Raw genomic sequence first — 27,377 nt, 5'->3', positions numbered from 1 at the left:
GAGGAATTAAAACAAGTATGAATTGAGGGTGATTATGATCTTGCAAAGATGTGGCGGGATAGCGATTAAAAGTAGAATGGCAGGCTTTTCTGCATGCATGTAGTAATTGAGGCTGGGACTGAGGCTCATTTTGAAAATCACAGCCTACATGCTTAGCTGAGTACAGTTCAAATACAATAGTGGATTTGTGCTCGCACGTTGGGTGTTGGCATATATAAATTAGGCACACACACGTGTATGGCTACAATTGCATTTCTAACTTGGAAAATATGTTTCTTAGTGACTAAGGTGAAACCAGGGCAATGTAAAAATTCACCAGTGATGCAGAAGGCTAGGACACTGTAATTAAGGCCTAATAAAAGGCAGCTCTCTGATAAAAGTTTCTTGCATTATTTAAAAGCAGCAAAGAGTCCTGTGGCACCTTATAGACTAACAGAGGTTTTGGAGCATGAGCTTTCGTGGGTGAATATGCATGCATCTGACGAAGTGGGTATTCACCCACGAAAGCTCATGCTCCAAAACCTCTGTTAGTCTATAAGGTGCCACAGGACTCTTTGCTGCTTTTGCAGATCCAGACTAACATGGCTACCCCTTTGATACTTGCATTATTTAATAACCAGTCTTGACACAGACTGAGCCTGCAGGTAGACAATATTTTCTAGCAGGAAGATGTGGAAGCTCACTGGGCCCAACGGTACTGTGATGCAGTAGGGCCTGTCTGTGTGGGGGATGGGAGAGCCGGGGATGTCTTTAGGTGAGGGACAGGACCTAAGCCTATAACCTGAGCCAGGTAGAGCGGGGAGGGGGTCAGCACCTTTGCCCGGGAAGCTGGACAAAAGGAAGAGGCTGGCTGGAGGGAGTTAGTTCAGTTTTGGTTTTGGGCTGGGTGGTTGGAATTCAGGGAATCCTTAGCTGAGGACTAAGCTTCCTGAACCCCCAGAAGGACTTGACTGAGGGGCCCTGGTTGTGTCTCCAAGCTCTGCTGTAACCTGCATTCCTGTTGTCCAATAAACTTTCTGTCTTACTGGCTGGCTGAGAGTCACTGTGAGTCCCAGGAAGAGGCGTGCAGGGCTGGACTCCCCCATACTCCGTGACAGGTACACAATGGCCGACTATCCTAGCGGGTCTCAGATACAGAGCAAGAGCATTTTAATTACCCTCTAGCTATATAGGGTGATGACTGGATCAGGACAGATATCCAGTTACTGTACCTCCAATATCTATGCCAAGAGGGGTGATCAGGTCTAGAGAGCGTCCAGCTGAGTGTCCAGAACATAGGTCTGCAGACTGTTCAGGAGGACATGGTTGCCCTCCTGGGTAGAAAGTCCACAGCAATATTAACAGCACGGAGCTAATTTACTCAAGTTTACCATGCGTAAGACTAATCTTACAAGATAAATTAATTACACATATTATTTATTTACCCAAAATGAATACAAAGGGAAATAAAAATAAAAGGAGAGGTGCTTCTATGTTAGGAATAAAGCCAAGTTGTGAAAATGTTCTTTTAATTCTCTTGTATCAGTTTTCAAAAAGTTATGCCTAGTTTGTGATTATTTACATTTTTTAAAATAATGATAATTAAGACAGTAAGTAATGAGGTGGTGGGAGGATTACATGTTCCTCCTCCTATTCCTTGGATGGAAATCAGAGGCTTCAAATGCTAGTGTAAAAGATAAAAGGCTTGTTGTGTTGGCAACTTTACAATGGTTTTTCAAGCTTGTCAGATAGTCCTGCTGTGGCATCAGTCGCTGTTCTTCTGGCTGCCATATTCTTCTCTGATTTGATTAGGAAGATTCTATCATTATTTAAATTATTTTGCCTTCCTAAATTAAATTGACAATAAGAATCTGCAGATCATTGTCTTTAAGTGAGAGAATCCATTTATTATTTATTAACATCTTCCAGCCCTGTCATTGCTACACCTTTTACAGAGAAACTCAACACACTACCCCTGGCAATAAAAATAAAATACATAAAAATGCTACCTTGTATTGAACTAAAGTATTGGAAATGCAAAGCTCTACCTTGATGTTGGGAGCAAGGGGCGGGGGTGGGGGAGTATGTTTGTGTTACTGCAGTCAAGAAACAGGACCAATTCTTTTCAAAGTAATTGGCTTCCTGCTGTCATAAGTTCTGAGGAAAGTTTCACATGTTTGTGTTTAGCTGTGTACTCATGCTGTAGTTAAGCATAATAATGCACTGTTCATATTGGACAGATGGACTTCCTGAGTTAAAAGTGAAATATGCAACATCTCTCCAGCAATCCAAATACCAAGCCAAGTATGGGTATATTGTGCAATATATAGCCGGTGTGTGTGTGTGTGTGTGTGTGTGTGTGTGTGTCCTTTGGGACTAGGGCTGTAAAATCTCTATGTGGCTAAGTGAAGAAGAAGTAAACAGAATTCTGAAAGAGTTCAGCTACAAAGTTTACAATAGAGAGTGCTGAAATCCTCGCTTGGAAGAGTTTGGAAAGGAGGCATGCCCTCAAAGCAACTCTAATTCTTTATCTCAGTCTAGGGGTTCAGAAATAGATTTCCCTCACCATCTGGCAGGAAAAAAAATACTGTAGCAGGCTGAGACTGTAGAGAGGAAACAAGTAATTGACCAAAGGTTTTTCATTCAAGCATCATTGAATAGCTATCAGCCTCCTTCCCATCCTGGAGTGCTCAGATTACTCAGTGAACCTCTTCATCAAAGTACAGAATTCAAGGATGCATGTATATGTGCAGGAGGGTGTGGGTTAGGCTTTAAAATAAAGCGATGGATGGCTGTAGTTGAAAAAGAAGTCTGGTTAGTTACAGTAAAACAGCATGTGACAAACAATACACAATAGTTGGAGTTTTGCATTAAATCACAAGGCAATTATAATCAAAGGGAGCCTGGATAAATGTGATATGAAATCCTGAAATTCCCTTGGGATAACATAGCCCTGCAGGTCTCTTCCTGACTCATGAGTCTGCATCACATTGAAAGAGGAAAATAGGACACATTAGCTGATAAAATGCAGATAAAGAACTAATAAACTCCTCACTATTAGTGGTTGACTGTACAATCTAACTCCCTTCTCTTTCTCCTTTGCCATAAATGCATTTCTAATATTTGGAGGGATAAATTCTCCCCTCCTTTACACCCGAAGTCAATAGAGTTTTGAAATGTAGCTGAAGGCAGAATTTGATGGAAAAGCACAGCTTACTTGTGCTTATCTATCAGTCAAAGCACAGTGTCTGTGCTTGGCAAGTGATAAGTAATAATAACAATAACTCATAATAATCTGTCTTTGCAACAGGTTTATTTTGCACATGATTATTGGATTTTCTTCTGTGTGGCTAAAGACAAAGATTGCAAACAAAATAAAATATGGCAATAAATATTCTAGGGAAATGAAAAAAATACAAAGGTGATTAAAAATGATCCTTCTGTTTTGAAGACAAACTGTCTAAATATCAGAACAGCTGTCAAATATCAAAATATTAAGGGCATGGCTGTTTGTCATGTCTACACTGTTTTCTTCATTGTTTTTGCTGCAGTTCCTCATCTTGTATTGCTTCTATCTAATATTAATTGTTGTTTAAACGGCACATGACTCATTTAGAGACTGATCCAGCATTCACTGAAATCAACGGGAAGATTCCTATTGTCTCCAATGGGCCTTGGATCAGGCCCTACTTTAATGATATGAATAAGCTATGATTTCATGGGAGGCAGCTATTGTAGGCCAGGAGAGGCAGAGCCTCCAGGGCCGCCCAGAGGATTCATGGGGCTTGGGGCAAAGCGGGGGAGCTGTGGTGCTTGTACTCACCCAGCGGCGGTCTGGGTCTTCAGCGGCATTTTGGCAGTGGGGGGCCCTTCAGTGGCTCCGCATCTTTGGCAGCACTGAAGGGCCCCCTGCTGCTGAAATGCCGCTGAAGACCCAGACCGCCGCTGGGCCAGGGCTCGCAGGGCCCCTGCAGGGCCCAGGGCCTGGGACAAATTGCCTCACTTGCCCTCTTCCTCTGGACGGCTCTGTGAGCCTCCCCAAACAGTCCTGCCCTGCCAATGCTCCACCCTCAGGTTCCCTCCTGCTTCCCACCATGTTCCTCCTGCATGGCTGGGCTGGGGCTAAGGCTGGGGCTGGCAGGGTCCAGTCTGAGGCCTGGGAGTCCAAGTGGCTGGGGCCATGCTTCCTGCCTGCCTGGAGCTCCAGGGGTGTGGGGGCACGGGGGGCATGTCTCTCACTTGCCTGGTGCTCCAGGGCTGGGGTCTGCACCTCCTGCCCACCTGGTGCTCCAGGGCTTAGGGCCCTGGGCAGCCCACCAGGCACTCCAGGGCTGTGGATGCTGGGGGCTGGGCACCCTGCCCACCTGGCGCTCTGTGGTGGCCACAGTGATGGAGCTCTGGGCTCCGGTAGGGGTGGGGCCTCGGACGTAAGGTGTGGGGTTGGGGACTAGCCTTCCTGAGCCGGCAGTTCACATGCTGCCCATGAGTTTTGGTTGTCTTTTGACACTGTTAAATACATTGTTAGGTACTTGGGGAAGTTGCCAGATGGGCGATACTGAAAATTCAGGCACAGAACTCCTGGCATTTGCAAACTTCCCCTCAGAGCCTGGCCAATTTGCCTATATCTTTGCAGAGGGACTACCTCTAAAGCGGAGAGGGTATTTCAGTCTCTGGGTGCAGGGAAATGTTGCACTCTCACCAGAAACTACCAGCAATGATGCCAGATGCAGCTGACAGCTGTGTGGGCACTTACCACTAGGAAATTGGCTTAAGACCACCAGCATATTTCCTAAAGGCCACACAACAGGCATCACAATTTTAGTTCCAAAATTCAGGTCACTACTACTAACCTGCTCTAGATTCCAATTAGTGAGCTATGGTAGGGGTGAAAGACTGTATATCCCATTACCAACTCCCTGAGTTCTTCAGTTTCCCAAAGCAATTTTATTTTGCTCCAAGCTTGCTCTTCCAAACTACTGATTTTATATTTTAGCTGAGCACAAGCAGGATTTTAGTCATTAAGTGTAAGCACAGCATTTATTTTATTGTGTAAAAATCAACTCACCCAATACCCAGCACAGAGCCTGGATAATTGAAATTTAAGCACAGTACTCTTTGGGGGTTTAATAATAAAAAAATAATAATAGGGGATAGAGTTTATCCCACCACACTCCCATGGGCAATCTGCAGGTCTGCAGAACAATTCCTATATGGCAGCTATTCCAGCTTGGACACCATATGAACTCTCCATCTGTACCTCCCCTCCTACACTGTTAGGGGCTATGATGATTGTAGGTGGTGCAGAGGGCTTTGTGTGGTATTTCATCCATATAAATATATTTCCCTTAAGTCCATGCTATGAAATGATTTATGTCAATATTATCCAAATTCAGCAGAACAGAACGTATAAGCCTCAGGAAATCCTTGAAACATCTGAGCTTACTGATCTTCTGACAATTCTGAAAAGTCACCGAGTACTGAGGAGGTAGTATAATGTACCAATCCTCAAAAAGGAGAGACAGCTGATTCTGGCAATTGCTGTTGGGGGAGTCTAATTGCTGTCCCTGGTAAAATAATGAATCAACACTCTGAGAAATAGCATTAAATATCAGATGATAGTGGAATCTGTTTGTAAACATCAAGTTTTTCAAGACAAACTTGAATTTTCAAATATGTAATTACAAAATTAGGGCCAGATTCTGAAATCTGATCTACTTGGGTGGATTCCTGAGTTTATATGTAGTCCCAGTGTTACATGCAAGTAAAATGGTCCATTTGGGCTAATTGGGTTGTAGGCTCAGGGCCTCACTGAAGCAGACATTTATGATTGGATACTCTATCTCACAAAAATCTTATTTTCAGTGTGCCTTCCAACTGACTTGGCTGTGAACAATCTCGTGGGGAATGCTAGACGAATGCCAACAAAGAAAAGGATAGATGGAAATATATTGAACTGGGGAAGGTGTACACAGGGGTGCCACATGGTAAGATATTATAGCCAATCTTACTTAACATCTTCATTAAGGTCCTGGGAGACTGGGTAAACAATATGTCAGCACAATTCACAGGTGGAACTAAATTGGGAAGCATTGCAAAGATGAGAGTGGACAGAAATAATAAAGATATTGACTCAGAAAGGTTAGAAATATGGACAGGAAACTAAAACTAACTAAATAAAAGAGAGATGTGGTCTTTGAAAAATGAAAAGTAAGAGCTGATACATCTGGGGAAAACAATTAAACACAGATCAATGGGGGAAGAAATGGAGAGATGTTGAGCAGCAAAGCTATAATGCAATTTGGGTTGCATGTTAAGAAAGAACAGGACATGAAAATAATAATAGTCTATATATGGTCAGGTTGTCACAGCACCTTTAATATTGTGCTCAGTTCTTAAATAACTTCAGCAGGGCCAGGATTTCACCTCTCATTTCTAGAAACATTGAAAAATTAGAGGGAATTCAAAGAAGAACAAGAAAGATTGAAGTGGTGAAAGGATTGATTTATGGGGAAAGAATACATGGCTTAGCAAAATGATAGTTTACTGTGGCAATGCAAAATAACAGGATACAACTAATTCAAGGATGCAAACACCAAGAAAGAGAGAAAAATTAGCTAGAGAAGTGTAAGGAAAAATGGAATAATTAGGAAAGGGAAAATGCAGATACTTCTTTCTGACAATGAGGTCTATTAAATTATGGAACGGCCTCCCTCGGGAAGTGATGGAAACCTCATCACTTGACATATTTTACATTTTCATGGATAAAACAATAACAACAGTAATTTTCAACTCATTTGTATTATACACTACTTCTTTAGATAGAGGTCTTCTTCAAAAGGGCCAAGTCTCTTCCCCTGCTCCCTAGCTTAATATTTATATTTGGTCAAATTATTTGTTGCAAGTAAATTATCAGATTCATTAACCCTTTTTTCCTGTTTGTGAGTCATACTCAAAGCCAGTCTTGATTTGTCTGAATGATTCGTATTCGTTACACATAAGCATTCACCAAATAGTTTCTGAGAAAAAATTACAAGCTACACTTGTTCCTGAACTGTTTACTTAGACTATTTATTACTCATAATGTAGAGACTTGGGGATGGGCGGTCAGGCCAAATCGCTAGAGTCAGGAGCCTGGAACCAGAGCCAGGGTCAGAATCAGGTGCTGAGCCAAAGGTCACAGCTGGAGAAAAAATCAGGAGTCAAGTCAGGGTTACGGTGTAGGATCAGGGACCTGAAGTGAGGTAGGAAAGTGGGAACTGGGAACAGAGAGGGGTCTGGGGTAAAGAAGGCAGGAACAGGCTGAGAGCCAGGAGTCAGCAACAGGCAGGTTTCAGGAGTCAGGCAAGTAGGCAGGGCCCATAGTAGCAGCCAGCCAGAGATTCAGTTAGCAGGGCCGGCTCTAGCCGTTTTGCTGCCCCAAGCACAGCGGCACGTGTGCCTGCAGATGCTCCACCAGAACCGCGGGACGAACGGATCCTCCGCAGGCACGCCTGCAGGAGGTCCACCGGAGCAGCCTGCCGCTCTCCTGGCAACTGGCAGAGCGTCCCCCGCGGCATGTTGCCCCAAGCACGCCCTTGGAGCGCTAGGTCCTGGAGCCGGCCCTGTCAGTTAACTACTCAGACAACTTCCTGTGCCACTTTCTGGTTTAAATAATATACTCCAGCCAATTGGTGGGGCTGGACATCTATCCCAATTAGGAGCTTCATGGGCAAGGACCTTTGTAAGCAAGATCTTCACTAGCCCATGAGTGGTGGCCATGGTCTGAGCCCTGCTGCCTGGGAACCTCGAGGGCCGGGTGTGGAACCTGCACTCCCTCACATATAATTTGTGATTGGTCATTTCAATCACATGCAACTGACACTTCTAAGTGGGAGAACAATAAGAACACGATGATTAATGAATGACAAATAAGTAATAGTGAGTAACAAATGACAATATGGTGAAGTTCAGAATGCACAAAAAATTTCAGAAATAAATCAGCTGCCATCCAAATTCTTACAATCAACCAATAAACTAATTCTGTGAATAACTGCACGTCGAACTTGCTATGTTTATTCATGAAAGTATATGCAAATCCCCTTCTGTATTATCTTCCCAACTCTGTTGTCCTCATACCTTTCCATTGTGCTTTAGCTGCATTCATAAGAAATTTTAGGACAGCATAAAAGTTGACTGTCCTGCCATTTTGTGTCTGTGCTGTTTATTTACTCTCTCTGGCTAAGCAATTTTATTAGTATTGAATTTTCCCCTGTTGCCTTTCTGCGTCTTTTTGCAGTTTGATTCTGTCCTCCAGTGTTTGCTGATCCTCCAGTTTTGATCATGGTTGGATTTACACCAAAGAAACACTCAACAAAGAAAGACATGAAGCAGCTGTGCAGGATGCAGATACATACTTGTTATTCCGAGTTTAGTTGATCAAAATACCCCCTGGAACCCTCAAAAGAGTCCTGCACTGGGCTACAAGTAGCAGGAAGTGTCACTGCTTGAAGACTAACTGATGCTTCACCATTGTGACAGAAGCAGCTCCAAGGGCTGCAGTTGGAGGACCACTGCACTAGAAAATACACTGTAGAAGTTAGCTTGCATTGGCAGTGAGAGGGACTAGATCACCTGCTATGTCTTTTATCAGCTCTAATTTCTATGATTTCATGAAGGATCAATAAGTAAAGATTTACCCCATGGCATTTACATTAAAACAATACTCTGTTGTTGAAAGCTGTGGACCCTTTAAAATTACTAGGGTGGGCATGGGGGACAATTAGGTAGATGAAATACCAGCATTTACACACATACAATTGCCTTTGGTCAGTAATGCTATGAAAAAGGTATGATTACCATTACTAAAAAAGGAGTTGTACCATAAATAAATAAATAGCTAGTTAGCTAGCTAGCTAGCCACCAGGAAGATGGTGGAGTAGAGAAAGCTGGGAAAGAAACAGACTAAGCCAGGAGGAGAAGACACCCTTCTTCCCCTTTCCCCCCACAGATCAGACACACTGGAAACAGGGTCCTAGGAGCATTTAAAAGTAGATGGGCCAGACCCTTTCCTGGAAAATCATCATAGCTCCTCTGATGTCAGTGTGCTCAAAAGCGTTGTCTGGCATTTATTTATATATATATATGATAGGTAACTTAAAAACACAATAGAGAGGTAATATTACCAAGACCTTTGCCTGCTTAAAGAATGAAAGATTTGGTTATATAATAAATGAAGGATGCTCTCCCTTTCCCTCCCTCTGGTATGTCTAAGACACCTGCCGCCTGGGGAAGTAGTGTGGTCCAGTGAACAAGCACTAACTCAGGAGTCAGAAATGCTGGATTCCATGCCCAGCTCTGCCACTGACCTGCTGTGTCACTGGGCAAAACATTTCACCTTCCTAGAGTTTCCCCATCTAGAGATAGGGGATAATAGGACCTATCTTCTTTTGTAAAACCCTTTATGATCTACAGATAAAAAATGCTATGTAGGAGCTAGGTGTTATTATTAAGTAAGCAAAATACCCCAGATCCAATGGGGAGTTTTGTCAGTGCAAGGACTTCCTGATCTCAACTTTTGTTAACAACAAATAACAACATTGTATTTAAATTATTAGACTGACTTTTTCTCTTATATCATTACAACATGTTTTGCAACAGGTATTTTTGGGAAAAAAGGCTTAAAAGATTAGAGATAAGATGAGGTGATGCAATTCAATAAATTCCTCTATATTCAGGCTAGATGCCAATTAGTTCTGATTCTTCCTTAATTTCCACCAGGTTAAAGAAAAGATGGCTTTGAATTTGATAAGGATTATTTGCTTCTACATTGCTGTGCTTTAGTAATTCTCAACTATATTTTAAACTGCCACTAGGGTACTGGATATATGCATGTTTAGCTCTGTGTGATCCTGAATTATCTTCTCAAAATATACTTTATTAAAGGGATGAGTATTTTTACTGATATCTTTGTAACAAACCAAACCCTCTGGTTCTAATCACAAAAGAATGTAATAGTCAGTGGTCTAATAATAACATGCAATAACATGACATTAAAACATATCTCATTTGTATGCTTTAGCTCACATGATTAACTTTGGTTCTGTTTCAAGGAATGATTATAAAACTAAAAAAGAAAAATAATCCCTGGCCTTCAGATTCATTTTTCAAACAAATATATCCGTTCCTTCTTAATGGCTTCAGTTCCTGGTGTTTAAATCTTGAAGCTATTGTACTTGATAACGTGCTCATTAAACCTCCAGAATGTGCATGCATTTGAGAAATGCAAATTGTTTCCAGCCTTTATAGGAATCTGCACTAAGGATAAAGCCATGCAGAAATTGTTTATTGCACAGGGAAAACAAATCTGAAGGAGCAAAACTTTTCAAGGACTTGTAAAAGTTTATGTTCCCATTAGAACAAACCTTTTCACCACTTGCTGCATTACATTTGGGGAGTTTGAAGCAGCTTCCCTGTGGTTTCATTTGTTCTGGAAACATGCTAATGGTAGTTTCATGATTAGTGTTTGTGATTATGGAGTGTATAGAATGAGATCTGGAATAGACTTTAGAGGGCAACGAAATTCTAAATTGTATAGCCAAATAATTCACAACAGTGTTATTACTCTTGTAACTTTCTGAGTGGGAGTTGGAACAGAAGGAGAGGGAAGCAGTTTGATGATGTTGTAGGTTTAAGCCTTGCCACGGTGGTATTTCAGCCACTAGTGCAGCAGCTGGACTAATACTTGGGCAAAACCCTGGTGTAGGACCAATTTTAAATGGTGCTGTGTGCCATATGTGCAGCTTACCCCACTCTGAAATTGGGGCTAAACTGCACCCCTGCAAGTTCTCTTGAATCAAAGTGAGCTCTATACGGTAGGGATGAGATTCTGTGCTGCCTCCTAGAGCACCAATCCCCGCACCAGGTTCTGAGAGGGGGTCCTTTTAGAGGGCAATCTGCGGCTGTCTTGCTCAGTTCCTCCGCTGGTGGAAAGCCTTCCTTCCCCCCCTAACCCCTCCAGCCAGACCCGGGGCTTTTAGAGCAGATTTGCGTAAAGGGACAGGGCTGGAATGAGAATAGCAGCCTAAGGAATTTGCATCCATGCAGCTACTTCACTTTTAGCTGAAATCCCAGTACAGATAAGAGTGCACAGCCAGATTGTGATGCCCTTACTCACTTTGAGTAGCAATTTACACTGTGAGCAGAAACGAAGAAATGAGGCGACTAGGGGAGCAACTGCTACTCACTGTGATTTAGGCTGTTAGAACCCAGCTTTTATCTGTTTATTATATGTTGTTAAGTAGAAGATAACCACGTGGGCGTAGCAGTTCTATTAGAGCGTATTTGGCCACTCCAAGTTTAGGCATCGTTTACATTTAAACTACCCCTTCCGTCTCGTTATTTTGTTTTCTCTTGCAAAGGTTTAAATCCTGTTTAACGGATTTTATTTCCCAACAATTTGGCGAAAATTAGTGTATCATGGGCTTTTGTTTCAGAAACAAAAGTGAACTCTCTGGGCAGAAGGGTTTTGTTTTGACTCCCCCCACCCCCCAAAAAAACCAACACCATCCATGTGGTTTTACTAAACTGAACAAGAGGAACAAATTGCTGCTTTCCTTGCCTGCATTCACTCACACTTTGCCCTGCCTGCAGCATTGTTTTTGCTGTATTTTGATTTTTTTAAAGCTCCTGCAGAGGTCCCCATGAGGTTCCTAGACTCACCTTTTGTCAGGGTGTATGCTAGCAAATTTGAAAGCAAGCGTATCTTTCCCACAAAACTTTTGATGTGAAGATCGATTTGTTTAACCTCACGCAATTCTAACAAAATGTAACGCGTGTGTTTCAGCAGCTCAGGGTTGTAAACACAGCATGCTAAAGCCAGAAGCCTAAAAGGGACACATCATACAGTTTCTCTGTTAGCTCGCCTGTCACTCAACGGGTGCAGCGTTGATGTTGCCTCAGAAAATGTCTCTTTCCTTCAACTCCAAAAGTCCTTCGTTAATACAGAATGCTTTGTTTTTAATAAGATTGTTTTATTATAGCAGTAGTCATAAGTAATAACAAAATCCCAACCGAAAGCAATATAGCACTCTCCGTTAGGTCAAGCATGCACTGATCATTTACACATTACGGAGGACTGGTGTGATTATAAAATCGGTTTAGCAGCAGCTAACAAAAAATATGTACTTCTGCTTGATATACTAAATTTATGAAAAATAAGGCCAAGATGTCATACTCATTGATATCTTTGGCACCCTAGCTGCTAAAGCATAATAACCAAAAGCACATCTTGAAAATGAAACTTGTAGTACTTGGGTCAATAGTGGGTTAGTAGAATATAATTTTCTATAAGATGGAAGAAAAACATTGAACATTCAGATCATCAGCCGATGACAGATGCATGGCATGGAACTTACAGTAGAAAAGGAATATCCAGTACTCCTTTAAAAAAGTGTTCAAAAATAATGTTGACAATATTGATCTGATCAGAAACATACAAGCAGAAAACCCCCAAAGTAACCCCTCTCTCACATACATACGCAAAATCAACCAACCTTAGACACAAACGAATTCTAGAAACAAGGCAGAATGCCTTCACGGTGTCACTTGGTTTCAGTTATTTATTTGAAATTTCTACCTGATTTTTGGACTCCATTGATCTCTTTAGCACAGTTGATAAGTTATGTTTTTTTTTTAGTGTGCATGGAAGAAGAATTTCTGGAGTAGCAGGACGCCACTGATGTGCAGCGACGCTAATGTACATGAGAAAACCATACACTTTTTCATCACTACTTTGTAAACAACGGTTAGAACTGTCAACAAGGTGACACTTTGGCACAGTCAGGGAACTTGACACCTAACGATTTGTTGCCACCGGCATTTGGGCAGATGGTTTCACTCCCTTTGAGCACCCCATTTTTCAAATCACTCGCAGCTTCCTCCGTGCAAGGACTTTTAACATATTCTCATGGCAATAGTTCTATGAGCGTGCGCACGCGCATACACTCACATCTTAATCTTAAACCATACAACCAAAACATCACTGGAAACCCCCTCGCTTCTTTCTTCCACCACCTAAGGAGACAGTATTGGGACTAAGAGTTGGTGGCTTCCTGCCTGGTCACTTGAAGGATTAATCCCAGGAGTTTCTCACTGATCAGCCTTGATGAATATTAAGCGAGGTGGAAGAAAAGGAGTGTTAATTCATATTCTTTAACTCATAACAAATATCGTAAGGACTAATTATGTTGCCTACATGGGTACACCACAAGTAACTGCTAATGTGGGAATTCCTGTCATCATCATTCTTCCCCCTAGCTTCCAACTACCGCGCCACCCCACTTTATTTCTACAGATGTATGTGTTTGGTTTTTTAATATAGTGTTTGTATAAGCACATTCTTAAATGTATTATAGGGGAAAGTCCTCTGCTTTTTACAACTGAAGTGCAAGTTAGTAGGGGAAAACTTTAGTCGCCAAGTTTGCTGGAGAACAGAGCAATGTGTTTGCACACGTGTAATTGACAGATTGTTCGTTTCTTGGGGGAATGTCCCACTGAGTCCATGCAGGGGACACTATGACACGCGTGTCCCCAGGGATCAGAGGATTGGTCAGGGAAGATGCTGATTTGCATACCCTTATCTATATAACCTCTGGGGAAGGGCGGAGAGAGTAAAAAGGCAAGCTGTAGCCTGGGGCACGCACAGCTACTTAAAGACTCCTGGCACCAATTACACAGCGGAGCGGTTCTGATGGCCGGAATGTGTTTAAACGGGGGGCAGTGATCAATCTGTACATTCAGGAGTGTGGGCTTTTGGTCTGTTTCTAATCTGGCATCTTTAAAGCTTCTACAACACAAAGTGCCAGTGGCTTTTTTTGAGGGCTGCGTGGTAGGATCTCAGAGGCTATGTCTCCTGGTCTCACACTGTCCAGAGCGGGACTAAGCTCTCTGCTGCTGTGTCTCCTGGTTGCAGGATGCCTGGCTGAGATGGTCAGGTACCACACGTACGAGGAAGACGCCCCCGGTACAGTCATTGGGGTGCTGTGGGACGATTTGCAGTCTCGCTCTGGGGACAGACCCCTCGGCAGTTTCCGGCTGATGGAGCAGTTTAGCAACAGCTCGCTGGTCCGGGTGCGGGAGGGCGACGGGCAGCTGAGCATCGGCGAGGAAGGGATCGACCGGGAGCGGCTGTGCGGCCAGTCCCTCCAGTGCGTCCTGGCTTTCGACGTGGTGAGCTTCTGGCAGGAGCAGTACCGGCTGGTGCACGTGGAGCTGGAGGTGCGGGACATCAACGACAACGCGCCGCGCTTCCCCCAGGCGCACATCCCGCTCGAGGTGTCCGAGAGCGCCGCGCCCGGCACCCGCCTGCCGCTGGAGATCGCCCTGGACCCGGACGTGGGCTCCAACTCCATCCAGAGCTTCCGGCTCTCGCGCAACAGCCACTTCGGCATCGAGGCGCAGCCGCGGGCGGACGGCGGGAAAAGCGCCGAGCTGGTGCTGCTGCACGAGCTGGACCGCGAGACCCAGGCCGCCTACACCCTGGAGCTGGTGGCCCAGGACGGCGGCAGCCCGGCCCGCGCGGGCACGGCCACCGTGAGCGTCCGGGTGCTGGACGCCAACGACAACAGCCCGGCCTTCCCGCAGGGCTCGGTCACGGTGGAGCTGGGCGAGGACGCGCCGCGGGGCTCCCTGCTGCTGGACCTGGACGCGGCCGATCCGGACGAGGGGCCCAACGGGGAGATCGTCTACGGCTTCGGCAGCCAGGTGCCGGCCGAGGCGCGGCAGCTCTTCCGGCTGGACCCGCTCTCGGGCCGCCTGACGCTGGAGGGGCCGGTGGATTACGAGCGGCAGCGGACCTACGAGCTGGACGTGCAGGCGCAGGACCGGGGCGCCAGCCCCCTGGCGGCCACGTGCAAAGTCATCGTGCGCCTGGCCGACGTGAACGACAACGCGCCGGGCATCAGCATCAGCCCCCTGAGCGGCGCCCCCGCCGGCGCCGGGGTGGCCTACGTCAGCGAGGCGGCGGCGCGCGACAGCTTCGTGGCGCTGGTCAGCACCTCGGACAGGGACTCGGGCCCCAACGGGCAGGTGCGCTGCGCCCTCTACGGGCACGAGCACTTCGCGCTGCAGCGCGCCTACGCCGACAGCTACGTGCTCGTCACCGCCGCGCCGCTGGACCGCGAGCGCATCCCCGAGTACAACCTGACCCTGGTGGCCGAGGACCTGGGCTCGCCGCCCTGCAAGACCATCCGGCAGTGCACGGTGCGCGTGAGCGACGAGAACGACAACGCGCCGCTCTTCTCCAAGCCCGTCTACGAGGTGGCGGTGCTGGAGAACAACCCGCCGGGCGCCTACCTCGCCACCGTGGTGGCCCGGGACCCCGACCTGGGCCGCAACGGGAAGGTGCTTTACAGGCTGCTGGAGACACAGAGCCCGGGCGGCGACCCCGGGTCCGCTCTGGTCTCCGTGGATCCCCGCAGCGGGTCCGTCCGCGCCCGGCAGCCCCTGGACTGCGAGGAGCTGCCGCTGGTGGAGGCGGAGATCGAAGCCTGCGACGGGGGCGCCCCGCAGCTGTGCCAGCGGGCCCGCCTCCGGCTCCGGGTGGTGGATCAGAACGACAACGCCCCGGTCATCACCTCCCCGCCGCTGGCCAACGGCTCCGTCGAGCTGCCGCTGCCCGCCAGCGCCCCCGCCGGGTACCTGATCGCCCGCTTCGCGGCCAGCGACGCGGACCAAGGCGCGAACTCCGAGCTGTCCTACTCCCTCCTGGGCGGCGCCCACCCGCTGGTCGCCCTGAACCGGGACACCGGGGAGCTGGCCCTGCGGAGGAGGCTGCACGGAGGGGCCGCGGCAGCCGCCTTCCCGCTTGTCGTCGCTGTCCACGACGGCGGGAGGCCGTCGCTGTCCTGCACAGCCGCCGTTCGGCTCGTTCCCACGGACACACTCCCCTCTAGCGTGGAGATCGTGGTCGTGCAGCCCTCGGCGGAGGAGCTGCAGCTGCAGCCCAGCCTGGACCTCTCCCTGGTCCTCATCGCTGTGCTGGCCGGAGGCTGCGGCTTGCTGCTGATCGCTATCATCGCCGTGGCCTCCACCTGCAGGAGGAGCAAGAGTCACTTCCAACCTGGGCCCGAAGAGCAGGGGAGAGGCAAGGAAGCCAGGCTGCTGAAGGGCTCAGGCTCCCAGGCAGGGAGCAGCTCCCCGGGCCAGGCAGACTCCTGCCAGCTCTCTGTTACCACTGAGTCTGATAACCCCAGTGACACTTCCGAGGCGAAGGAGAGCAGCAGAGAGTCCTTGTGTCATTCTGCCCAAGAGAGGAAAGCCAGGAGCAGAGGCTCCCAGGTAAGCACACCTGATTCCTTTTCAGCCGTTCTGCAATGAATTCATCCTTTCAACTCCCAAGAATCTGTTGTAAGCGCTTGACACAACATTCCATGAGGTCACTTAGCCAATTCAGTTTGATTCATATCTGGACATTTTTTGTGATAGGAGAACTAGATCTGTTTGCTTGTAGACAGACAAGCATACTGGACTGGGAGTCTGAAGATCTGGATCTGATTTCTGGCTCTGCCACTGGTTTACTGCCTGCATTTCACCTCTCTGTATCTCAGTTTCCTTATCTGTAGAATAGAAATAAGTGTATGTACCCACCTTTGTAAAGTGCTTTGAGATCTACACATGAAAAGGATTCTATCACAGCTAAGTATTATTATAGAGATATGTGTTTGTTTTTGTTGATATATATGGGCTATGGTTTATTTCTGTTTGTTGTAATTATTATTATTTCTGTTTATTTGATAGGTTAGAATCATATTATACATCCCCTTGAAGTAAACATTCTGTTTAAATTATTGTTGGGCCATTTTTATGCTGAGAAATGCAAAAGTATTAACATAGCTGTTTCTTCCTTTTGTCAGGATCAGGTTCTTGTTCCTTTTCATCCTCGGTGTCTTTGGCAGGAGCGAGAATCTGCTTTAAGGTAAAGTAGTGTTTTTCATACATTTAATATTTGTGTACATTTACAGAAATTCATATTGAGGCAGAGTATGGAAAAAACAATACACTAATGGTTTCCTTTTGCTTTCAGCTCCCATTCAACTCCTGATCAGTTTAGTGCGAAAGACAGTGGGAAAGGAGATAGCGAGTTTAATGATAGTGATTCTGATGTCAGTGGGGAGGGGTTAAAGAAGCCACCTTCACAGTCAGCTGAAAAGCAAGTTGGTAAGTATAAATTTAACCTCAAACTCTTCAGGGCAACATGTATAAAAAGATAGTTGAACTATGATGTTGTCCCTTCAAATGTATCTAGTATTAACAAAGACTGTAACATTAGACTAAGCTTTTTGGGGCAGAGATCATGGGATTTGAATCACCACTGCAGTAATGATCAGTGAAGTTACACAGGCATGAAACTGAAATGACCCAGTGGAGAATCAGGTCTTCTAGTGTTAATTTGCCAACTGTGGTTTTTGGGTCTTCCATTTTAAGGTACCTAACTTAGCATACTTTAAAGGGGGCTGATTTTCAGAAACTGCTGATTCCACACTTTATGGTGTCTCAAGTTGAGCATCCTAAAACTCAAGACACCCAAAATTATTTGTCACGTTTGAAAATTTAGGCCTCCTATCTTCATATTTTTTTCGGTAACAAATAAAATATATTTACAGTTAAATTGCTCCTTGTCGAATCCCTCTTCCATTACTAAAACCCTGATCTTGGAAACACTTAAACTCAAATTGGGTTCAGTTACTCATATGTGTAAGTGTTTCTTTCTGGGATCCGAGCGTACTTTTAAGACATGACGTTGCTCCCATTGAAATGCATGGGAATCTGCCCCTTAACCAAGCACTGAAATGTGGATGTGTTTTTCTTGATATATAATGCTCTTTTTGGTAGAAATAAACACATCTAATTGCGTAATGCTGGTGAAAGTTATGGGAATTTGATATTTCACTTCTGACAGAACATACTAGATCTCTGTATTCCAGAAAAAAAAGTGTGATTGTTAAAACATTACTTCTCTTCCAGGTACTGGAGCCTGTACAGATGGACAGACTTACAAGGAAACAAAAAGATATTGTAGATTTTATGTCCACCAGTCCCAAACAAGCAAAACCATCCCATTGCATTATGAAAATGATTATACGATTGCATATTCTACACCAATTTATCAGCCCATCCTTCAGCTCGGGAAGCCCAATTTTCTTCCACAACAGCCAAAGCTGAAAGAGTATCAAGTTAATATTCCTAAAACTGAAAGACTACAAAGTGTATTTGAAAGAGTTGTAAGTGATGGGCCAGCAATGCCACCAACCGCTCTGTCAAGACAGTATAAAGGACTAAATCTCCCTCCACAGAACACTTTACTCCAAAATGCCTCTGAAGTAGCAACGTCATTCTGACATAGCAATGTAAAGACATCCAAAACTGTCATAGGAATGGACTAAATGTGTTCATGTTTATGTGTAAATGTTACCAGCTGAGATGTGTAAATGAAATCTCACCCAAAAATCAAATATAACTTTGAATTATGGCAAAAGCAATCAATGTCTAGACAAATCATCCTTCTAAATTTGTCCTTTATATTTACCAAAGAGTCAAAAAAATCATATTAAAGAACATAGTTACTGCTGCTAAAGAAGGCTAGGGGAAAGCAAAGATTTATGTTTTATATTGAAACAATTAATGTAAATAAAAAGTGTAGATCTAGATGTACATTTAAAAGCTAAATGTGTCCCTGTGTCTGTTCTGTTTCTTATGAAATACTTATTTCGTGATTTATCAGACGATCTACCTGTTATGTTTGTGTTAGCTGTCAAATAATAAATGCAAATTTAGGCTGCAATCCTGTAACTGGAAAGAGGCAGGCAGACCCCTTTTGTCCATGAGGTAAGATAGAAGCCTTAGGGTATGTCTACGCTAAAATTAAAAACCCACAGCTGCCATGTGTCAGCTGACTTGGGCTCATGGGGCTCAGGCTAATGGGCAGTTTAATTGTGGTGTAGACGTTGGGGCTTGGATTGGAGCCTGGGCTCCGGAACCCTGCGAGGGGGTAGAGTTCCAGTGGTCAGGCTCCAGCTTCAGTCTACACTGCAATTAAACTACCCTTTAGCCCAAGCCTATGAGCCCAAGTCAACTGGCATGGACCAACTGCCAGTGCAGACACTCATTGCAGTGCAGACACTCTTAGGAGTGTGAGTTAAGGCTTTAGTCATGGGCTCTTAATAAATAATCAGGAAGCATATCTGTGTTGAAGGACTGAGTAGTTCAGGGTAATGAAGAGCCATTCTAATCTGGTTGGGGATACTGATGTTAAAAAATCACATTCTCATTGGCTGGTTGGGCCTTTTGGAAGATGCCACAGCTGTATCTCAATCCCTGCAGGGCATAATTTGTACCGCGTTACTGATTCACACATAACAATTCCCTACACCGTGTGTGTGTGTGTAAGAGAGTAACACTGATGTGTGGAGGACAAAGATAATAAGGCTTGGTTGGCCAGTAGGTTCTACCACATTATCAGTGTTAAATAAGATCTTCTGTGAGTATGGGGATGAAGGAAGGTAGTTGGAGACAGGGAGAGAAGTTACATCTAAAACCGATTGCGTCTCACAAAAGGCCAAAGGGCCATTTCAGTAGCTGTTTGTTGCCATTCAGACGTGGTCAGCTCAATTTCTAGTGAAAAGCAGACTCCCAGTGCTGTTCATTAACATTTTTATTAAAGAAAGTGAGTTAAATTTGGCTTTGTTAATAGGGCAGTTTGATTTCTGGAGATAATCGGGGTGGAGGTGAAGGGTTCCTAATAGCACAGGGAACATTAAAAATAGGGTTGGAGAAAATAGTGTTTATAACTTTTCTCTCATTTCTCATATTGTTACTGGGAACTACTTTCATAATTCATAAGTTACATCTTAAAAAGTGAAAATAAAATTTCTGAAATGCAAAATGAATGAGCCATATTCGGCAGCAATAAGCTACTCCAGGGTGTGTGTCAGGAGGCTGTTTTGCTTAGGAGGTTCTTGGGTGACTTACAGCACTCACCCATGTGACCAAATTGTGCACCCATAGCCTATTAGATCATAGCCTATAAGAAGCCTACAATTTTGTAGCGTATTGCTATATTCCCCTCTAACTCATTCTAATCTTTCTCAGTAGAAATGAGTCCTGAACCACAATCATGAATTCAAATTCGGGACGTGAACTTCATATCTTTGGAATGGGGCAATACAAAAATCATGGGTGCAAGCTCCCAAATCTGAGAGTTTGCAATCCAGGCTCAAATCAAAACTTTCCAATATTTCACAGTGTTCAGCCGTGGTGGTTAAATTGAGATCACATAGAGCAGGGGTCAGCAACTTCTGGCACGTGGCTTGCCAGGGTAAGCATCCTGGTGGGCTGGGCCAGTTTGTTTACCTGCCGCATCGGCAAGTTCGACTGATTGTGGCTCCCACTGGCTGTGGTTCGCCGTCCTAGGCCAACGGGGGCTGCAGGAAACAATGGGGGTTGAGGGATTTGCTGACCGCGGCTTCCTGCCTGCCCCATTGGCCTGGAGTGGTGAACCGCGGCCAATGGGAGCCGCGATTGGCCAAACCTGCCAATGTGGCAGGTAAACAAACTGGCCTGGCCCGCCAGGGTGCTTACCCTGGCAAGCCCCATGCCAGAGGTTGCCGACTCCTGACAGAGAGCTACATTTGAACTGCATATCTGGATATATAGAGATCCACACTTGACTAGTGTGGTTTACATTAGCTAGATACTGCCACACTGGCTGCATGTGACATTGGTTCAGGGTAAACGTAGTTACATGGCCTTCCTTGTTAAACACCCACAGCCTGTCCCCTGCACAGCCTTCTGCACCAGCCATTATGAGGTCAGGATGGAGTAGTGTGCAAAGCTTTGCATCATGGGATAATTTCACTCTATATAAGATCAGGAATATATTTCGTAATACAGCCACTCAGTTGATGATATATTTTCCTTTTGCACATCCTACATTTTTACATAGGGGAGGGATAGCTCAGAAGTTTGAGCATTTGCCTGCTATATCCAGGATTGTGAGCTCAAACTTTCAGAGGGCCAGTTAGGGATCTGGGACAAAATTGGGACTTGGTCCTGCTAGTGAAGGCAGATGGCTAGAGTCAATTACCTTTCAGGTCCCTTCCAGTTCTATGAGATAGGTATATCTCTATATATTATTTCTGCTTTAATTCCAATGACCTAGTCTGGAAATCAGAATATTGATCTCTTATTACAATAATTCCTGCTCTCAACCAATGAGCCCAGATAAACTGTTGTGATTCATCTGGTAGGTTGGGAGCTGTCTTTAATACATCTCTCTGTTTTAAGATTGCTGTACAAGAAAACTAATAGGGACATAAATGAAAAGCCACTGAAATGATGTGTACAAAATCAAGGGGCTAATTCCTCCCTCAGTAAATTCTAGCTCTCTGCTTACCCAAAAAAGACTCATACAAACATCTGCAAGACCATTTTCAGAGCTAGGAATATGGAGTACTAGTTAGCCTGAGAAAGAAAATGTTAGTTCAGCTACAATACCAGGCCTGAGGTTGCAGCCCCCACTCAACCTGTGAACTCTGTGTGGGTCTCAGAAATGGTCCCACAGTCATAAAAAATAACTTAAAAAAAAAAAGACAAAAAAACCTAATATCAGACTCTCATCTAGGAGGAGTGACTAGCAGAATAGACTCCAGATCAATCCATCTGTAACAGGGCATTTGGCAATCCCCCCACCCTGCTATCCTGGGTCACCACAAAAACCAGTTAGATTCCTTCAAAGCCTCTCCATCAACACCTGTATAGTATAATACAACCATTCTAATACATATGACCCTATTGCTTTCAGACTCTGGGAGGGAAAGGATTCTCTTTCACTCTAGCTACAACTAGCCCTAGCCCCCTAATGCTGCCTTCTTGCCTTTTATAAAGCTAGTTAGTTGATGGGCCAATTAATTACAGCCTCCTCATCTGATTGGCTAATGCCTCCCTATTTCCTCAATCAGCCAGCACTGGGGAAGATAACTGATGCCACAATGACTAGAGTGCTCATCAATCTGTTAGGCCTCAGCACTCTGTCACATCCTCACAATAGATTCCCTACTTCCTTACACATTGTGTAGTCAATTACGCCTGTCAAAGTTTGTTCACTGAGGGAGTGAAAAGGTACTAGTCTGACCTGGCATAGTTTTGCACTTACTTTCCTTTCCTTTTGCACATCTGTAAATGACTACATAAGGTGCAAGGCAGTGCAGCCACGGGCCCCTTCCTGCCTAGCATCTCCTGGCTACCTTAACTATGGTATCTGCATGCAGTTGTATGAGGGAGTAGCTTTTGCCTTTCAGGACACATCGCCAGATCTGGCTGGTTTACTGGAGGCAACAGCTGGAATTTAACATTTAAAACCAAATATATCATAATGCTAACAAGTGCAGATACACTGTATTATGTTAATTGTATCAACTATATCCTAATTATATGACATATATAATGTATGCAATACACTACCTGCTCAATGCTATATGTTAGGGAGCTGTGCTGGGATATATGAGATAGGTGCCAGCCACAGCAGCGAGTGGAGAAAATGCTGAAGACTGCAGTACCAAGCTGGTTAGTGGGGACACACAGAAGGGTGGTTAGTGGGAACTCTGCATTTTTTCAGGTGCAAATGGTTGCAATACTTATCTGTACTATTTGCCCCGGAAATGGTGCCCTCCTTTAATGCAAAGGGGCTTTGGAAGTTTAGGGTGAAATCCTGACCCTACTGCAATCAGTAGGAGTTCTGTAATTGACTGCAGTGGGGCTAGGATTTTGCTCTTTCTGTATTTATTCATATGCATGTATTTAAAGGCCTTCGGTGGTACTCCCCAAATATGTCTTCTTTTGATAGATGAGCGTACATTTTCTGGAATGAAAATATAAGCTACCCAATTGTAGGAATTCTGAAAGAAACAACAAGTGCTGGGCACATCAATTTATTTTCTAGTTCTTTATCAAACAAGACAGCATTTTTGATTGGAAATAAATAAGTGGCTAATGCTAAGCTAATGTTCTGAGTACTGTATTAAATCTGGCAAAGTTCAGCTTTGGAAAAATCCAAGGCTGCAATTCTTTTACAATACATTTTATTTATTCAAACATACACAATAGGGATGAAGTTAAGGGGAGTTCACCTATATATTTACAGTATAACCTCCACAAGAAACTGCCCTTATTAAAGAACCCCATGTCTTCAGAGATAGCTCCAAAGGATTCCCAAATGTGTGAATTATAATTGTGCTCCAACTTTGTTGAGAAGATCATTTCCATTAAGCAACTGATTATTCTCAGCCCTTTAAGTGATGGCTCAAAACAGGTTTCAGTGTATTGTAATTAGCCAAAGAAGAAGCAAATCACTTTAAAACTTAGTCCATGCCTGCAGTTGCTATTTTGTGATATGCATGAAAATTAATTGCAGTTTAAATTTACTGAACACAAAGTGAAGATGGTGAGTCACAATTTGCAGTTCATTGAATAAATGTCAGTTATTGATTTTTGTGGTTGAGCACTAGAGAGGTAATGGGATGTTTGCTCTCATTAGAGGTAGCATAGCACAAGATACCATAAAATGTAATTAGGGGAACATCAATCATTTAAAATATGCAGCAAGGATTAAATATATTGCCATGCACAGAGGAATGAAAGAACTCATTAACAATATAGTCTAATGCAACAGCATGAGAGGGCTTGATTTTCAAAAAAGGAATCTTCCAATGCATTGCAGATCATAACAGGCTGTTCTTCATGTTTTAATTGAGATTTGAATCTAATTTTACTTCTGTTAGGATAGATGAACTTTTATGTATGTGGCTTTATAAAAATTAGTGTTTGTTAACTGTTGATTACCAGAACTTTTCTTTATGGTGCACTTAAGATCATGCAAATATCTTTTGAACTGTGTATTCAGCTCATCTTTGCCATGTTGCTGCGGTGCAGTTATCTGATAGTAGCTTAGTCCAATACGTTTTCATGCTCTGTCTGATATCTGACTTGCAGAGAGAGACCAGACAGTGAAACAGGACAGTGTGAGAAGCCATGCGGTAGGGATACTTCAAGGCTTTGGCTGGCTGTGAGCACAGTTCCTTTTTGTCTGCTGGTAAAAAAAACAGGGGACAGCTAAGATCCTGTTTCTTTTTATTCTTTTCCTTCAATTTTGCCTACAATGTGAAGTTACAGTTTTGGTAGGAGTGGTTCTTGCTTCTCTTTAAAGTACTATTCCAGTCAATAGGTTATTAGAAAAGCTTAAGACTTGGAGGTCTGTAGAAAAGGCTAATTTTAGCTCTTTGGGTAGTGAGAGGATCCAGTTCTTGTGAATTGTGGTCCTCTGATCTCTTTTTCCCTGCCAGCAGAGTCCCTCAAAGGGTCTGTCTTAGGTTGTATTCCTTTATTTATGCTGTTAGGCTGAAGCAACAACTGGGAACTAAAGTCTCCTAAAAGGAGAAACTCTATCAAATGGCTTTATTAATTCTACCTCTCTTTAAAACTTGTAACTGTAAAAGTCACTCACTCAAGGGACCTTTGGATTTTATACACAATGCAGTTTTAAAAGCAAGGGTCTGGGAGACAGGCCCTTCCTATGCTGGGTGCTGAATGGAGGACAAATGTCTGCCATAAAGAGATTCTTTTCTCCTTTCAGGAATTATCAGGTAGTCCAACCCTTACTGTTTTGCTTAAATGTAGCAAAATTATACGAGCATAACAGTTTGTGTTATAGGCTTTTCTTTCTTAGGTATTCTTACTTTCTTTGCCCTGGTAAGAACCCCCGCCCAAAAGTCAGAAACTCTTCTAGAGCTCATATGTGCTATTTTAAGTCTGTGCTCAGAAAGATTTTCTCTTTTCTTTGTTAGCTTCACTCAGATGAAGGATGAACCCACAGAATCTGTATATATACATCTAGAAATATTGGCAGCTTTCAAGCTTTTTTTTCATTCTGAGCCTGACACGGAAATTGTATTGCATTAGGAAGCTATTAAAAGATATTCTAGAGAGGACTTTTCACCTAGTATTTGAGTCTCTGGCAAATCATTTGCTGGATCCCCACATTATAATAGTCAAACTACTTAAGACTCCAAATAATAGAATTTTTTTTTCTTTCTCTGAATTGCAGCTCATGCTCCCCAGCCCTCTGGCCCTCATGGCTTTTCTTGTTTAGAAAGCTTTCTTTACCTATATAGTGATAAAAAAGACCAATGATCTGTGGATACAGACGGACTCTATGGATCATTGTCACCTCAATGACAATATAAAAAAATGTAACCCCCTACCCGTTCACTGGCCCAGTATGAGGTTGTTCAAGGTAGGGGAAGCCTTGCTTGTGTAGGGTGACCAGATGTCCCGATTTTATAGGGACAGTCCTGATTTTTGAGTATTTTTCTTCTATAGGCTCCTATTACCCCCCACCCTCATCATGATTTTTCACATTTGCTGTCTGGTCACCCTAGCTTTGTGACTTTTTTTATGCAACTTTGGGAAGCTGGGCCTGAGGCTCCTTTGTGCAGACCAGACCCACTCAGACAAACCACCAGGAATGGAACATAGAGCAGGATTACAGTCCAGCAGCCTCCTCTCTGCCTGTCTGCTACCTGCTCCCAGCCTAATCAGTGCTGAGACCTCCTCCTGGGAGAGCAGAAGGTACATTGTACAACACAATCCTCCTTACAAACATGTTCTAACTCCCCCAATAACTAAACCACAAAACAAACAAGCCCATGTTCTCCTTTTGTGTCATTTAAACTCCTCTCAGGGTGGTCTTTAAGCCTTTTTTGGCCCTATCTGTAAAGAACATAGAACAGGATTATGTGCAGCAGCCTCCTCTCTGCTGGCCTGCTACCTGCTCCCAGCTCAATCAGTGCTGAGACCTCCTACTGGGGACAGGGAGCTGGGGACAGGGAGGGCAGGAACCAGGAAGTTCTCCCAATATGCCGCAGTTTGTAGTTCACAACTTGTAATTCACAGCGCTGCTGTTGAAGCATGCTGGACCTTGGGCTACAATAGCATCCTTTCCTGTGCATGACTCCTCCACAATCCAGTAATGCAACATGGCTGGCTTTGTTTCCTTGCTGCCATTACTCCCTTCACATGTTTTAGCTATCACTAAACAAAGGAACATTTAATTGTTCCCCCGTGTAGTCTGAATGGAAGGTGGCTATTATGCCCATCAATTTCAAGAGATTTGTGATTGCCCATAGACCAAAGACACACTTGCTGGGAGCCACGTAGCCTCTAGCTGCGCATAACAATAATAAATATATACCGATTGTAACTTTGAAATATAACCTGATTGATAATAGGGGAGCCAGAATTCATTATCCTTAACATATGCCAAGAATTGTTCATGTGACACCTGTCTTGGTACAATGTGAATAATGCGAAAGGTAGCCTGAAGGGTTTCTATCCTGGCAATTGATTACTGAGATCATGTTGACCATATGTTTTTATCTGTATTACTTTGTTCAATGGTAAATTTAAAAAGTACATAAACAAGTAATATGCACAACGGACGAGAAAACTACATATATACACTCACAAGCCATATTATACGTGCCCCCACTCCCAAAGCTAACAAAGGTCATACCCACATCTTCAGTACAGAAGTACTTGAACAGTCAGTGTGAAGAGCAATCCAAAACCATAAAAGAACTGCAAAACCACAAGTCTTTGCCCAGTGAGCCAAAGGATCAGCTCCAATAGATTAGCCATTGCAAGGAATTGATTAATATATACAAGAGCAAGTCTAACATATTCCATCCAGTAGGTGAGATGTACACTGTGGGTGAAATCATCACTTCATTTAAGTAAATTGAAAAATTCCCAATAACATCAATTTTTCATTTTGATTTTGATTTTTAATTTTTTTACAGCTTTTATTAGAGCTGAATTAGGAAAAGATTTTCCCATTCTGCAAAACTTTTTGAGATTTCAAAAAAATGTCCCTTCCCATATCAGGATGAAACTGTGACTGTAGGAAGTTTTCCGCAGAACACCAGTGAACGAGGGAGACAATAGTTGTTCACCTGGTTGTCAGAGCACATACTGTGCTTGATTCCAACCAGGGACTATGAACTGGGGGTTCCCACATTGCTGGTAGTACCATGACCATCATGCTATTGAGTATTTAGGGATGGATATGTGTGGCACAGAGGACCATTTGTGGCTCACTATTCTGTGTCAGCAGTTCTTGTCATGCCTGACGTACTCACTGTACCTAACACACTGTTATCATAATCTGTATCTAAAAGGTATTATAAGACATCACTGGAAAATTAATAACTCACTGATCATTAATGTTCTTGCATGTGGTATGTACGGGGTGTGCACAAAGAGTTATGAATAAGTGCTAGAATTATGTCATTAAAATGTGTTTGACAAGAAAT

At 44.0% G+C, this 27,377-nt stretch overlaps 1 protein-coding gene across 1 annotated transcript; it reads left to right on the top strand.

The window, feature by feature from the left end:
- Window positions 1-11,880: 11,880 nt before the first annotated feature.
- On the top strand, window positions 11,881-18,593 carry PCDH8 (protocadherin 8). Its single transcript, XM_050952273.1, has 4 exons — window positions 11,881-16,293; window positions 16,869-16,930; window positions 17,039-17,172; window positions 17,980-18,593. The coding sequence occupies exons 1-4, from the start codon at window positions 13,861-13,863 to the stop codon at window positions 18,351-18,353; spliced, it is 3,003 nt and encodes a 1,000-aa protein (XP_050808230.1). The 5' UTR covers window positions 11,881-13,860; the 3' UTR covers window positions 18,354-18,593.
- Window positions 18,594-27,377: the final 8,784 nt, after the last annotated feature.

This window comes from Gopherus flavomarginatus, chromosome 1, assembly GCF_025201925.1.
Source record: "Gopherus flavomarginatus isolate rGopFla2 chromosome 1, rGopFla2.mat.asm, whole genome shotgun sequence".
NCBI lineage: Eukaryota > Metazoa > Chordata > Testudines > Testudinidae > Gopherus > Gopherus flavomarginatus.
The sequence above is the reverse complement of the archived record's forward strand: the minus strand, read 5'-3'. Positions and strand labels throughout refer to the sequence as shown.

Bases quoted from the DNA above. Each gene is read 5' to 3' on its own strand.
- PCDH8 (XM_050952273.1), top strand. From the start codon at position 13,861: ATGTCTCCTGGTCTCACACTGTCCAGAGCGGGACTAAGCTCTCTGCTG. The intron at 16,931-17,038 runs GTAAAGTAGTGT...TTTTGCTTTCAG, and splicing joins GAGCGAGAATCTGCTTTAAG to CTCCCATTCAACTCCTGATC. The intron at 17,173-17,979 runs GTAAGTATAAAT...CTTCTCTTCCAG, and splicing joins GTCAGCTGAAAAGCAAGTTG to GTACTGGAGCCTGTACAGAT.